Source organism: Perca flavescens, chromosome 15 (genome assembly GCF_004354835.1).
Source record: "Perca flavescens isolate YP-PL-M2 chromosome 15, PFLA_1.0, whole genome shotgun sequence".
NCBI classification, from domain to species: Eukaryota; Metazoa; Chordata; class Actinopteri; order Perciformes; family Percidae; genus Perca; species Perca flavescens.
The window spans coordinates 11,728,089-11,741,562 of NC_041345.1; the positions used below are offsets into that span (position 1 = coordinate 11,728,089).

Below are 13,474 nucleotides of genomic sequence, written 5' to 3' on the forward strand. Positions count from 1 at the left end.
CGCGCATGTGTGTGAGACCGCTGTGCGTCTAGAAAGGATGTATTAAGGTGGTCCCCCTGTCAGGCACCAATTCATTTATCGGAGAGTAAAACCAGTTAAAGGGAGGGAGGACAGAGAGCAGTCAGTGGCGGCTCTGGAGAGCTGTCACTTTCTCTGTGTGTATAGGCTATAGCCTATGTGTGCGTGTGCGTGTGTGTGTGTGTGCAGAGAGGGATTATCAGTAGGCTACTAGTAGCGCACTTTTGGTGATGCATTCAGTCGGGAGAAGTGCAGCGGGGAGCAGTGAGTGTCAACCCTGACATTCAGCGGCATATTCAGCGCAGTAGCAGGAGAAGGGGATCCGGCAGGCTTTGGGGCACCGTGTCTGTGCATCACAGGATTTCGACTTATTGTGTGTTTTATTTATTTTTGATGAATGCTCGTTTCGTGGTGCAGTGAAAGTCAAAGATGCGCACCGCTGAACAAAGGATTTAAGGGGGAAACCATCAAGAATCTTTTCCACATTTGAATCCTGACACCCCCGGTGTGTTTCGTCCATGCCCATTCTGCCTCTGAGGACAACAGACACGGGCTGAATAATCGGGTGCCTCTGGTTTAAAAGCTGGAGCAGGAGGAATCATCTGGGCTGATCGCGTACGAGCCCATGTGGATGGAGAGAGAATACGCAAACACAGAGAGTGGAGCTCGTTCCGAAATGTGACATTTTTACTCTCCCAGTCTCGCATCAAACCTGAAACCGGTGCTTCTGCCTTCGTCCTCGATCGGATTTTTTTACATCAATTGAGGTACGTGCTGCTTACCACGTAGCCCATATGGTTATTGATTAATAAGAATGGGGGTAGGGGAGTGGGATATCCTTGTGGAGATGCTTGTGCGTGATATGTGGGTAGGCGTATTTTATCTGTACCTACAGGGGATCTCGGTTTATTTGAATGCATCTCTCGGGTTGTGTTGCAATAAGGCTGTTTCGGGGCTTATTACCACTGAGGTGGAAGTTGAATCACTGACAGCCCGGGGAGAAAGGCGATGTCGATGCACCAAATGCATAGGTGTGTGAAGCAGAAAGGGCATACAGTATTATAGACATACATATACATTTATACATGCTGCAGAAATGTACATTTACACACAGGGATTGGCACATATGGCCTTGACCTCAAAGGGCATTTGCTAAAACCATTGTAAGCTTAACTAAAGACATGAAGGGCTTTGACCTGTGTGATATTTAAGGACTGATTAGCTGTGGCACATTTTTTTTCTCATGAGGATAAAAACGTTGGTTTCTTTCAGTAGCTGCATCTCCATTTTCACCCCACAATACATGGGGATATTTTAGGATCACTCCTCCATTCTTTAGTTAAAAGGTTAGATGTCATTTTGAACACACACACAAACACAAACACAAACACACACACCTCAGTAACAAAGGTCTTACTGCTGCTCCCTCAAACAAACACACTCTTCTGGAACCCCCAGGGACCCTCCCCATGTGGCCAATATTGTTAAGAGATGGGGGGTGCTGAAAAAAGAAAGAAAAAAGAGCATTCTCCAAATGTGTGTTTGCATTAAGCTGCTCCTTAGGTCAGCTAAAACCAAGAGTGTCCCCTTTAGGAGACGTGTCACTCCCACCATGGGCGATTTTTGGCTCAAGCCCTCCTAAAAAGGGTTTTCTTAGTTAGGTTAGGTAAAAATGTTAGCTGACGTTGTTGTTCCGTAGCGAGCTCAGAGATTATCGGCTAATGAAATTACTGATTTAGCATAGTTAACACTTTTACAAGGCACTGTACCTGTGTCACATTCTCATTAAGGGCTGAGCCCCCCTAAAGGTCTGATCCTAGAATCGCCCCTGACTCCCACGCTGGCTTCATAAACAAAAGGCTTGTTGTCTAACTTTGGCAAGAAATTGCACTTAAATGGCCACTTGAGTCGCATTAGACTAAGGGAGTTATATGGAAATTGAAGTCAATGCATGTATTGACTTTCTGTTGGTCAATAGATGGATGATACATGAGCCTCGAGCCTCTGTCAGTGCAGTATTTGTGTTCTCCGAAAGCTCCGGGTCCTATTTTGAATTATTCTGTTTTCCATCATTTATCAATATTCAGCAGAGTGGAGCTGTTTATTCTCAGGCTGCGCTTCCATGAGTTAGTTAGCTTCCTCATGGGAAAAGAGGATGCTACAGTATCTCCTCAGGGCTGATGCCATATGTACCTTGTTTGGATGATTGTGTGTGTGTGTGTGTGTGTGTGTGTGTGTGTGTGTGTGGCCTCTTTATGTACACATGACACAGCTGAGTGTTTGAGCTGGATTTCTGTTCACGCACCAACCCCTCCTCCCCTTACACACACACACACACACACACACACACACACACACACACACACACACACACACACACACACACACACACACACACACACACACACAAACACAAACACTACAGGCACGAGGCTCGCTCCAATTCTTCCTTTGCACATCCGCCTGTTCCTGGTTTCTCCTGCTCTCTGATCACTATCACACTCTCTAACCAAATCTGACCTCTCTGGGCTCCTGTGATCAACCACACACCCCATTCATCTATCTATATTTATATCACATAGAAGCAGAACATATGACACCGGAGGTCTGCAGCTCAGTTTCAGGTTTAATTTTTAGGTTTGGGATGCCTTCACATCATGACACCGCATCGGTTGTTGATGTAGGAAGAGGAGCAGGAAGAAGAAAACGGAGCAGAGGGAGGGGTGTAAGGCGCTGGCGCTGTTAATTGTTAAGTCAATTAGCATATGGTCTCGCTGTGAGCACAGTCACATAGTAATGAGGGCTAATTAGGATGGCCTTGGAGGTCTGAAGAGGCTGGGGGAAAATACTTCCACTGTCAGTTTATTCATGGTGACACCTAGGAGGCCGGTGCAGTGAATGGACTACCACTTTTTCAGTCTCGCCATTCAATATGCCTTTCCTCTTAGCCCTGCTTCTCCTGTCATCTGCAAGTCTATTTTTTCCTCAAACTTGTCCTTGCTAACTCCTTTTTTAATATTTTAGCACACCAATACGTCATACCTTGATGTCTACCGCATCGCTCCCCCTCCTTCTTCTTCTGCGTCCCCCTTTTCATCCCATTTTTATCTGCCACACAAGGGATTGATGACGTCACTCTGGGGGGTTACAGATGTGGAGAGATTGGAGACAAAGTCAGACGGATCAGATCGTGCAAAGTAATTCATGGTTATTGTGCATTTTATTTGAAGTAGGACATTGGATGAGTTTTCAGTGGGGAGCTAAATGCATTCCTCTCTATCTATGCACAGGAAACTTGAATTCAAGGTTCACAGTACGTGCTGCTTGGTAGCTGTGATGTCAGGTCTGTTTACTTCAGCAAACTTGCAACAGATATGTTTCTCAAAACGCAGACTTGAAAATAGTATGTAATTTGTCCGTGCTTTTGCAGTTATCTGAGTAGGAGGCCTCTGACTGAGTGCACAATTGGTAAGGAAGGCCATCTCTGCAAAGTCAAGGATTACATCAACCATGCGTCCGGTCAAAGTATCCTTGAGTGAGAAAGAGAGAACTCCTATCTGTTGTGGATGAGCATTCTAGCTAAGAGTATGTCCACATTAAGCGCTTTTTCAAATGGAGCTTCTCCAAAACTGCAGTGAGGATAAATATTAAGATGCCAGCTTGGTGACTTCAGAAATGCACATGTATAGGAAGCAAGAAAGAGATTTGCCAGCCAACCAGTTGGTCAAAAGAACAGACGAATCAAAGAAGAAGAAATATATATATATATATATATATATATATATATATATATATATATATATATATATATATATATATATATATATATATATATATATATATATATATATGCGCGTGTATAATATCTAGGACCTAGGACCTTTCTCCATTCTGGACAATGTTTCAGGCCAGACTCCAACTCTATGAACAACTTCAAGTCAATTATTCTCACTCAAGACACAAGAGAAGGTCAAGAGATTTTAAGAGAGAAGCAACAACTGATAAAAGACCAGTATGAGATGCCTCCAATGACAAACCTATCTTACAGAGCATACAAGCTTATTTTGAAGCGCAGATGTGTTTTTAATCCAAAGTAATGCTCATACAGTGAGACAGAACATCCAGACAGCCTGGGTTAATTTAACATGACTGATATCTAAGGCCTTATGTAATCTCAGCCACTGATGTAAGATGTAAATGTATGCGCTGTCAGAAAAGGAAAGGACTGTTAGTGCTAGAGAAGACGGCGGATAAGGCTGCGGCGTCTCGAATGGCGTTACCAGCAAGCAGATGCCAGCACAATGACCTGCTCACCTCAACAGCTGGATCAGTGTGTTACCAGCCAATACACCTACTCACTCATAAAGACTCGCATACGTTTTCTCCGTCAGAAGGCTGAACAAAACAAAAGTAATAGAAAAAAAAAAGAATTGAAGCGAGTCGTCAAAATGCAATAATCATCCCAATTATCACCACAGTAATTAGACAGCATCTGCTTGTGTGCTATGTCTGATAATTATAGGAGGAAGTAATTGTACAGGACGGCTCGCTGGATTCCCCATGCCTATCCAGCCTGGAGCAGATTTGAAGGACTGCAGTTCTGCACATTTGCACTCTTACGCCTGTATTCCTGTTGTGTGTATAAGGAATGCATGATGCATACTTGTCACATTCAGGTTTGTGTGAGAATGTGGTGCCTTCATACACAGATGCATAATACATGCCACCAAGCAGCATGTTATATTTACATGCAAATAGAGCCAGCACACATGGGCATTATGTCAGCCTGTGTGTGTGTGTGTGTGTGTGTGTGTGAGACACGTGCAGCATTAATGCATGTGACCCCGCTGCATGCAGAATAGAAAACCAAGATGGACTTCTGAGTACCAGCAGGCTGCTTGGCACTGAGGAAGATGATGCCTGAGAAACAGCAGCCATGCAGCAGAACTGGCAGGAGCTGGATCCTTTCCCAGTTACATAAGATACACAGCAAGAATAAAGGCATGGGGAAGGGAGGGGAGGAAGGAGGAGGAAGGGGCACAAGGAGGGAAGAAGGAGAAGCCAAAATGGTAGGAAGAGGGGTGTGTTTGGGATTAGATGGTGGGGTTTGAAAAGAAGGGGAAAATGTGGGGAGAGGATGTGTGTGAGGCAAATCTTTCACAGCACATCTTCAAATGTAGCAGAGAGATGAGAGCGGTCTGGCTGTTCTTGAGGAGAGGTGGCATTGAAATCTAACAGAATAGAGAATTTTAAATGGAGGGAAGGACAAAAATGGCTGCACGGAGCGGGAGTGACAGAGAGAAACATGTCTAGAAAGATGGCAGGGAGGGGAGGACAGAGGAGGATAAGACAGCGGCAGAAGGTCTCTCTTTCTCTCTCTGCACATGACTCATAGTGAGAAGCAGGGAAGAGGACTCAAGTGTGTGGCACGTGTGCAGTAGGTGTGTGTTATGTACTGTGTGTTGTGCATGTCTGCAGAAGCATTGGTTATTTTGCGTGTGTGTGTATGTGTGTGTGTGTGTGTGTGTGTGTGTGTGTGTGTGTGTGTGTGTGTCTGTGGCCCTCTGTGTGCATCCTTCAGCTCACTAGTCTGCCAAGTCCCATTAAAAAAGCAGCCAGGGCAACCATCTCTGCAAGAGGTAGTGACCGGGTGAGAGGGTGAGTGAATGAAAAAGTGGTCACTAACTAGTGTGCACAAGCTCCAGTCTCTGTGTCTCTTGTCTGGACTGTGTGGTTTCACATGCTCTGTCATTAGGAAGTGTGACAAAGAAGACAGAGAAGAAAAGTACCACAAAAAAAAAAGACAGAAGAGGAGCAGTCTGCTCGGCTGGTTGAGGTTGAGTGAGCCTCTCTCTTTGTCTTCTGTCCCTTTTGTTTTATTTAGAGTTGGGGGGCGTAACCATGGTTATCACTAGAAAAACAACATGATGTTGAAAATAAAGCATAAGGAGTGTGTCTGTTTTTCTGCCACTTGTGCAGGAGGGTGTTTGTGTGTGTAAAAAGCTCCAGCACTGTGTTTGTGTCGGTCTGTGTGTTTTGGTGACTCATCCCTTTATAAGCACTGATTGATGTTAATGCAGACCAATAATAAACAGCGGCAGTGAGCTTCTGCAACAAGGCGGGAAGGAGACAACAGCCCGGAAACGACAGGCTGAAATAACGGCAGGAAACGAGGCAGGGAAGAATTTTGGTAATGAGGAGGTGCGAGGAGGAATTTGGAGGGTGTAAATCTCTGAAGGATACATGAAAAGGCTCTAAGCAAATGATATGCACAAACACACATATGCACTCATGCATCTTTCACTGTAATGCCCTCTGGGGTCTCAGAAATAAATAATGATATTTCACAAGTTGTAAACAATCACTGCCTTAAAAATATCCTTTTTTATATGGATATTAGGACAGACATCAAAAGCTTGTAAATAAATGGATGGACCAGCGATGCAGGCAATATCTGTGTGTACATGTTTGTGTCTTGTGTGTATGTGGGAATTTGTGGAAGGATGGAAAAATTGTAAAAAATACTCCATTAGATATAAGTCCCGCATTCAAAATGTTACCTAAGTAAATGTATGTAAGCATAATTAGGAACATGTCCTTAAAGTATTAAATGCAGAAGAATGGCTGTGACAGTTATATCTTTAGATTATTACTCATACATGTGCACGCAGCATTTTGCTGTTGTAGTTGGTTGAGCTATTTTGAAAAAATTGTATATAGGGCAACAACTAATGATTATTTTCATTATGGATTAGTAAACTGATTATTTTCTCAATTGAGTGATTGTTTGGTTTGTAATACTTCACCATAAGAGCACCAAGTGACATCTTCAAAATGTTTGGTTTGTCTGTAATGACCAAACTTATTCAGTGTATTATTCAATGTAACTTCAGACAGCAGTAAAATCTCAATTTTGAGAAGCTGGGATCATGAAATGTTAGGCTTTTTTTTTTGCTTGAATAATGACTTAATCTACAATGACTTAATCTGTTATAAAAACAGTTTCAACTTTCTGTTGATTGACTAATACACTGATTAAACTAACCATTTCAGCTCTAAATTCTTACTCCTCAAGTAAAGTACAAGTACCTCAGATGTGTGCTCAAGTACAGTACTTAATACGCTACAAGCTGGAAGGACTGTGTGTGACCTGTGACCCTGGCTGGTGTGTATTTAAATCCACCACTCTCCCCATGACGGCCCAACCATGTAACTCTCCCCGACTTACTGGCATGGAGAGAGAACATGAAGCTGGGGATATCCAGTGTCCTTTATGTGGTATGTAAATATTGTGGCACAGTCTATTTGTAGATCCCGGGAGATTTTTTGTTATGTCAAAACTACAGTTGAAATAAACAATCCAAAGTATAGCTTCAAGCATGGAGCGGCTAGAAAAGTGTGCGTGTTCTTTGTAAGAGCAGACTGTTTGACACATTAATGTATGAGCCAACTTGGAAAGAATTTCTGAAAGCTTAGCGTTGTAGTGGAGAGACGGTTGACAGTAACCTGGCAGATCGACGTGCTGTGTGTCTGTGTCTTCGTGGTGGCTTTTAAAATACAGATCCACCTCTCAAAAAACACACAGCTCGTCAGGTGAAACGACAGCACTGATCATCCCCACAAAGACCTCCATGAAACGAAATAATGTGTGCGTTTGTGTGCGTGCGTGAGTGCATGTGTGCGGCTGTTTGACAGTTGTGATGAATAAAAGAATAAGTAGACTGAGACAGCATTGATTTCGCTCACCGAGTGCGGTTTCTTTTTCACTAAAGTAGTAACTAAAGTACTTGAGTGTTTGTACTTGTGCTCGAGGCGCTGTGTGTTTGTGCGCAGTGTATTATGCATTGTCTCACGCCTTGCTAGATGCCCTCAGATGCCTGATAGTGAGTAGAACTGCTTGTGCGCACTACTTCCCTTCTATATATCTCGTTTTTTTTTTTTTCATAAAAATATGCATGATGCTGTCAGTGCTCCAGCAGTTGGTTCACTGGACAAGACTGGACAAATACACTAATACACCTAAAACTATGCTCAGAAGCACTGTAGATGCTGTGACTCTGACCTCACTTCCCTGTGAATAAACTGAAGGCAGCTTTTCTGGGATTTTCTGGGTATGCAGGTATTTTTCTGCCATGTTTACGGCAAAAATTAAACCTTAAAGCTTTTAAAAGAGGTATATAAAGAGGCTATATGCTACAATTGGTAAAACAGAATGTCATTCACCCTGCATTATCTACTGTCCTTTGTTACCTCTCTAAAACACAGCAGTGGTTGATTGTTTGTATTGTCACTCACAGGCGGATGATTTCTTTGGGAATGACTGAATGCTCAGCTCTGTTGCATTTATGATAAGAATGACTCACTCTCTTTCTCTCTCCAATCCTTTGACTCGCTCTATTCTCTGTCTTTCCTCCTTCATCTCTCTCTATCTTCTGGTCTGTTGATCTCTCAGGGATGGCGTTCCTCCCGGTCCTCCTGCTGCTGCTGACTGTCGCTCATCGTGCCACCGGACTCTCTGAGGCCTCTGAGCCTCTCCCACGAGGCTGCGGCTGGGGCCTCGTCCGTCCCTACACCCTCCTCTGTGACCTGGACTCCATATGGGGTGTGGCTGTCGAGTCGGTGGCTGCCGGTGGGGTGCTGACTGCCATCTTGCTAGCCTTAGTCCTGCTCTGCCGCTTACACCACATCAGTGAAGCTGAGAAGCGCAGCGGCGTGGGACCCATCCTCCTGCTGCTCCTCGGCATCCTCGGCTTGTTCAGCCTGAGCTTTGCTTACCTGATCGAGCAGGATGAGTCTTTATGTTTGCTCCGCAGGGCCCTGTGGGGTCTCCTGTTTGCCGTCTGCTTCTCCTGCTTGCTGGTGCAGGGTGTGCGCCTGCGCAGGATTGGCCGTGAGCGCCGGAGCCCCGGCGGCTGTGCCCTTACAGGCCTCGCGCTGGGTTTGAGTGCCGTGCAGGGCATCATCGCCGCCGAGTGGCTACTTCTCACCGTGCTGAGGGAGGGACGTGCTGCCTGTCAGTACCTGCCACTGGACTTCTCACTAGCCTGCAGCTACGTGCTAGCCCTCCTACTAGCCGCGCTGACTGCCGCCTCTCTGGCCCTGTGCGGGAAGACACATCAGTGGCGCTGCAATGCCATCTGGCTGCTGGTGACCTGCCTGCTGTCGCTGCTGCTGTGGGTGGCCTGGGTGGGCTTCTATCTGTACGGCAACGCCTGGCTGGGGAGGTCCCCGGACTGGAATGATCCGGCACTGGCCATTGCTTTAGTGGCTCAGGGCTGGCTGCTACTGATCTTCCATGCCATTCCTGAATCCCACATCTGCCTGAGACCCCCTCCACAGCCCACTGCCCCAGATTACTTTGACACTTCCCAGAACTCGACACGGATGAGGGAGACCAGCTTCGACGAAGACATCCCTCTCTCTCACAGGCAGTTTGTGGAGAACCAGGGCTACGGATACAACGATGAGAACACCGCAGGTGCAGTACAATCCAATATTCTTCAGCAGACTGGCGTAATATGTGCGGACAGGCTGTAGGTAGAATGTAGGCCAAAGTGAGTAATAGGACACAAGTATTTGCATGCGTGGCTAGAAATAAACACAGGAGGAAATGTCTGTGTTCTCTGGGTCTCTTTCTTCAAGAGAGACGGTGAAATGGTGAGTCACAGTAAGTAATCTCTGTTCGCCTCTCTGTCTATTTCATGCCAGGATTGAGGACCGGTGGTGGTGCTGGGCAACACAACAGCAACACCACCGCCAGACCCAGCGCTCCTTTCCGCAGCAATGTCTACCAACCCACCGAGATGACCATGATCCTGAACGGGGGAGCGGTGAGTACAGCCTCCCAGTCACAGGTACACGCCGCTTACACGCCGCTTTCTCATTCGACCACGCCGACAAGACTGCATGCACATTTGTGCGTTCCAGACCGTACGTCATTGCACAGGAATGAGGGAGAGGTGTGAGTATGTGTGTGTGCATTGTCAGTTTGTTGGATGCATGGTCATGTGACTGTGCGTGTTGTATTTTGTGGACACAAGCATGGATGGTTTTGTCACAAATGGTCACTCTTCTGACTTTGATTTGTGTATGGGTGAGTGCGAGAGAGCTTCCATGTGCTCCTGTGTGTGTGAATAAGCCGCGATGCTATCTGCTCACTGAGTGATGCGACTGTCTCAGGCCTGTCACACCCTTCGTTATGCAGGATGAATGGGCACTCTGGCTGGCACAGGTGAACTTATTTCCGGCCACTGTGTTATAAATTAAGCCCGCCATGCAACAGCACAACACAACACATCACTGGAGGCGAAAACGCTGAAACAACACTCTCTACTGACTAAATTTGTATCCACTATTCCTAGAGATTTTTGGCGTGCTAATTTAACCGACAATGGGAACACACAGGCTTCTCCTTGAGAAGCTGCTCTGCATGAAATATCATCAGTGTTTTAGTGCATTCATTTTACAGACATTTTATTTATATCGCATGCTTCGTAGCCTGCTCAAAGGGAAATGATTTGCATAGGGAATACAATATATTAAATGAGAAATTCAGCTTTTAACATAGCATTTTAAAAGGAAAAGACATTTAGAAGATGAAAGCACAGAATTAAATAGAAGAAAGTGTAGGATCCAGGTGCAAGATGGATAATGGTCTAAGTGTGTAAGATTGAGTTAACTGAATAGTTTGACATTTCAGGAAATAAATTTATTTGCTTTATTGCAGTGGGTTAGATGAGAAGATTGATACCACTTTCTTGCCTGTATGGTAAATATTAAGCAGAAGTTCACTTAACTTAGCATAAAGGAGAGTGGTATTGATCATCTAAGCTAATGAACATGCTTAGTTCCCAAAATTAAAAAGGAATGGAGAACATAAAATAATGATTTAAAGATAATCAGAGTTGAACCAGGTCTCACACCTTCTGGAGGTTTGTTTTAGCTTTGTAGAGCACAATTAAGTATATGCTGCTTCTCTGTGATTTGCCTTAAAATCAGTTAGACAGCTACCAGATGACTTTAGAGGGCTTATGTTAAAGTAGACAGTCAGAGATGTATTTTGGCCTAAAGCACAGGTGGGTTTGTTGACATGCTTGAGTAAAATGTGTAAATGGGACCTACAGTATGCAGCTGTATGCATGTGTGTAAAGATGCATGAGTGAATATACAGTATTATGGTATCTACATTGTTTATCATTTACAAACCAAGTGTTTCTTTCTACAGGTGCCCTCTGCCCCTCCAACCTACACGGGGAGGCAGCTGTGGTGAGTGAGAGGATTGGAAAGAAGATGTGTGGTAGAAAATGAAGAAGAGGATGGAGAGGGTGAGGAGGGAGGGATCCGGGACGAGGGGCCTGCCTTGTTGAATTGGACTTAAAACATGGATGCCAACAGGGCCCTTCAACTCTGTGTACAGACTTTAACACTGACTGTGTGCCAATCAACTATTGTATGAGTGTGTGTGAGACTGAGAGAGAGAGTAGGGTGTGGAGGACAGAGCTAAAGCTCTTCTAGCTCACAAATCTCTATAGAAGGGTTCAAAAACTCAATACGTGACCAGCAAGTAGCAAAACAAAACGCACGCTGACTCAGATCCGAAAATGTCAACATGCAGTATTATTTTCCCTTTGATTTGCTCCCCTGAGACTATACAGCACTGTTAGCATCCTTGAAAAACTGTGAAATCTATCGCCTTTTCCTGCTCCATCTCTCTTCCTGTCAGTCAGGATGTCTTTTCTGCTGCTCCTCACAATGCTGGCGCTCACGTGGGAACATTTGGCTCTGTCCTCCATCCATCCACAGCGTAGGTGAAGACAGAGCACATGGGCAACTGTACAGCTCGAGCACCGCCCGCTTAAAAAAATCCAGCCTCTGTGGGTGTGTATGTATATGAGTATATGAGAGGAAAAAAAAAATTTAAAAAAAGAGTGTGTGTATTCGCTACATCTCAACTTCACCGCTCCGATAAACCTCATCCCTCCAGACTGTTACCCCTCCATGAACACTTCTTCCTCCCTGTCTATCTCCGTTTCCGGTATTACTGCACCGTCTGTGAATATAACACATAACTCTTCTCACCTTGCCTCATCCTCCCACCTGCATGGACACTTGTGTGAAACAAACTGTGAAGCCCGAACTGCGGTCGGTAAAGACGTTCCCAGTGACCACGAAACGCAGCAAAAGCAGCCTGGAGCACCTGAACAGAGGGATCGCAAGCTGCTAATGACCTGCTGCTAGATACAATGGAGAAAAGTGGATACTGATTGGACATGGAGGAGCGTCAGTCATTGGTGGGGCGGCACCGCTCTATGAATCTAGGTCAGACTGCTGTGTGCTGCTCTCCCACATCTCCGGTGGCCACTGGCGTTTTAAACAAGCCAGGAGAAACTGTCACTTTATATCAGCAGGAAACGGAGCGAGGAAATGAAACGTTCTCCTTTACTCAACTCCTCTATCTGTGTTCATGTGTGCGTACTTGTGATTTTATGAGTGTCTGAGGTTGACGGGGGGGGGGGGTGGGATTCAAAAGTCAAGGTTGTTTTCTGGTGCTAAATATTCCTCCACACAACTTCCCAGTGCATCGCAGACCCACAGGAACAAACACGGATACAGATACAGTGGTCAAACCTGTGAGTGACAGGCTATAGATAGAGCTGTGGCTGGTGTGTGGAGATATCCTAGAGCCTTAGAAAGATCAGATTTACAGTGCAAGGTAGAGAGAGGGAGATCAAATAAAAGTGGAGGAATAAGGGGGATAGGAGCGAGCGAGGAGGAAGGAGATAGCGAGTGACGGTCCCGAGGGGAGTCTAATATGTGACAGTGCGCGATCTGTGTGAGAAAATGGCTCCCTGGTCTGTCTGTGTGTTTGTGCGTGATGTGCAGGCGGCCATGCTGCTCTGTCTGCTGTCTTCTTTATCTGGTGAAGCGTCTCTCCTCCTCCTCCTCCTCCTCCTCCTGCCTCCCAGTGGTCGGCTATACCTCAAGTGTAGCCCTGTGCCAAGAAGAACTCTCGTTTCACTGGAGTCCCTGTTTCACGCCCTTTCCCTTCATCACGACACCAGCTCTCTCTCACTTCACCCGAGAAGCTGTGTACATAGTAGTGCTGTAAAGCTTTGCTTGCTTGTTTACTTTTCTTTTTTTCTTTTTTTTAACTGTAGCCTAAGTTTAGAGATCATGTGTCATATGACCCACTGGAGAACGGACTACTACATTTATCTGGGGATTTTTTTTTTTTTTTTTTTTTTTTTTTACTGGTTTGCTTTGTTGTTCATATGTTTGCTTGTTGTTACATTATGCTTTTATTTCTCCCTTGCTGGTGTCTTTTATTTTTCAAACTAGTATTTTGGAAATGATTTTTGCCAACACTAGACATGCTTTTATTTTTGTTTGTTTAATTAATGTTCAAGTAAATGATATACGTTGTCATTTAAAGGGACTTACGTCGGTTGTACCTCCC

The 13,474-nt window shown here is 45.1% G+C and overlaps 1 protein-coding gene across 1 annotated transcript; it reads left to right on the plus strand.

Moving 5' to 3' along the window:
* The first annotated feature begins 19 nt into the window (after positions 1-19).
* On the plus strand, positions 20-13,107 carry gprc5ba (G protein-coupled receptor, class C, group 5, member Ba). Its single transcript, XM_028600255.1, has 4 exons — positions 20-785; positions 8,471-9,496; positions 9,727-9,848; positions 11,243-13,107. Exons 2-4 carry the CDS (start codon positions 8,473-8,475, stop codon positions 11,285-11,287), a joined length of 1,191 nt encoding a protein of 396 aa, XP_028456056.1. The 5' UTR covers positions 20-785; positions 8,471-8,472; the 3' UTR covers positions 11,288-13,107.
* The last annotated feature ends 367 nt before the right edge of the window (positions 13,108-13,474 follow it).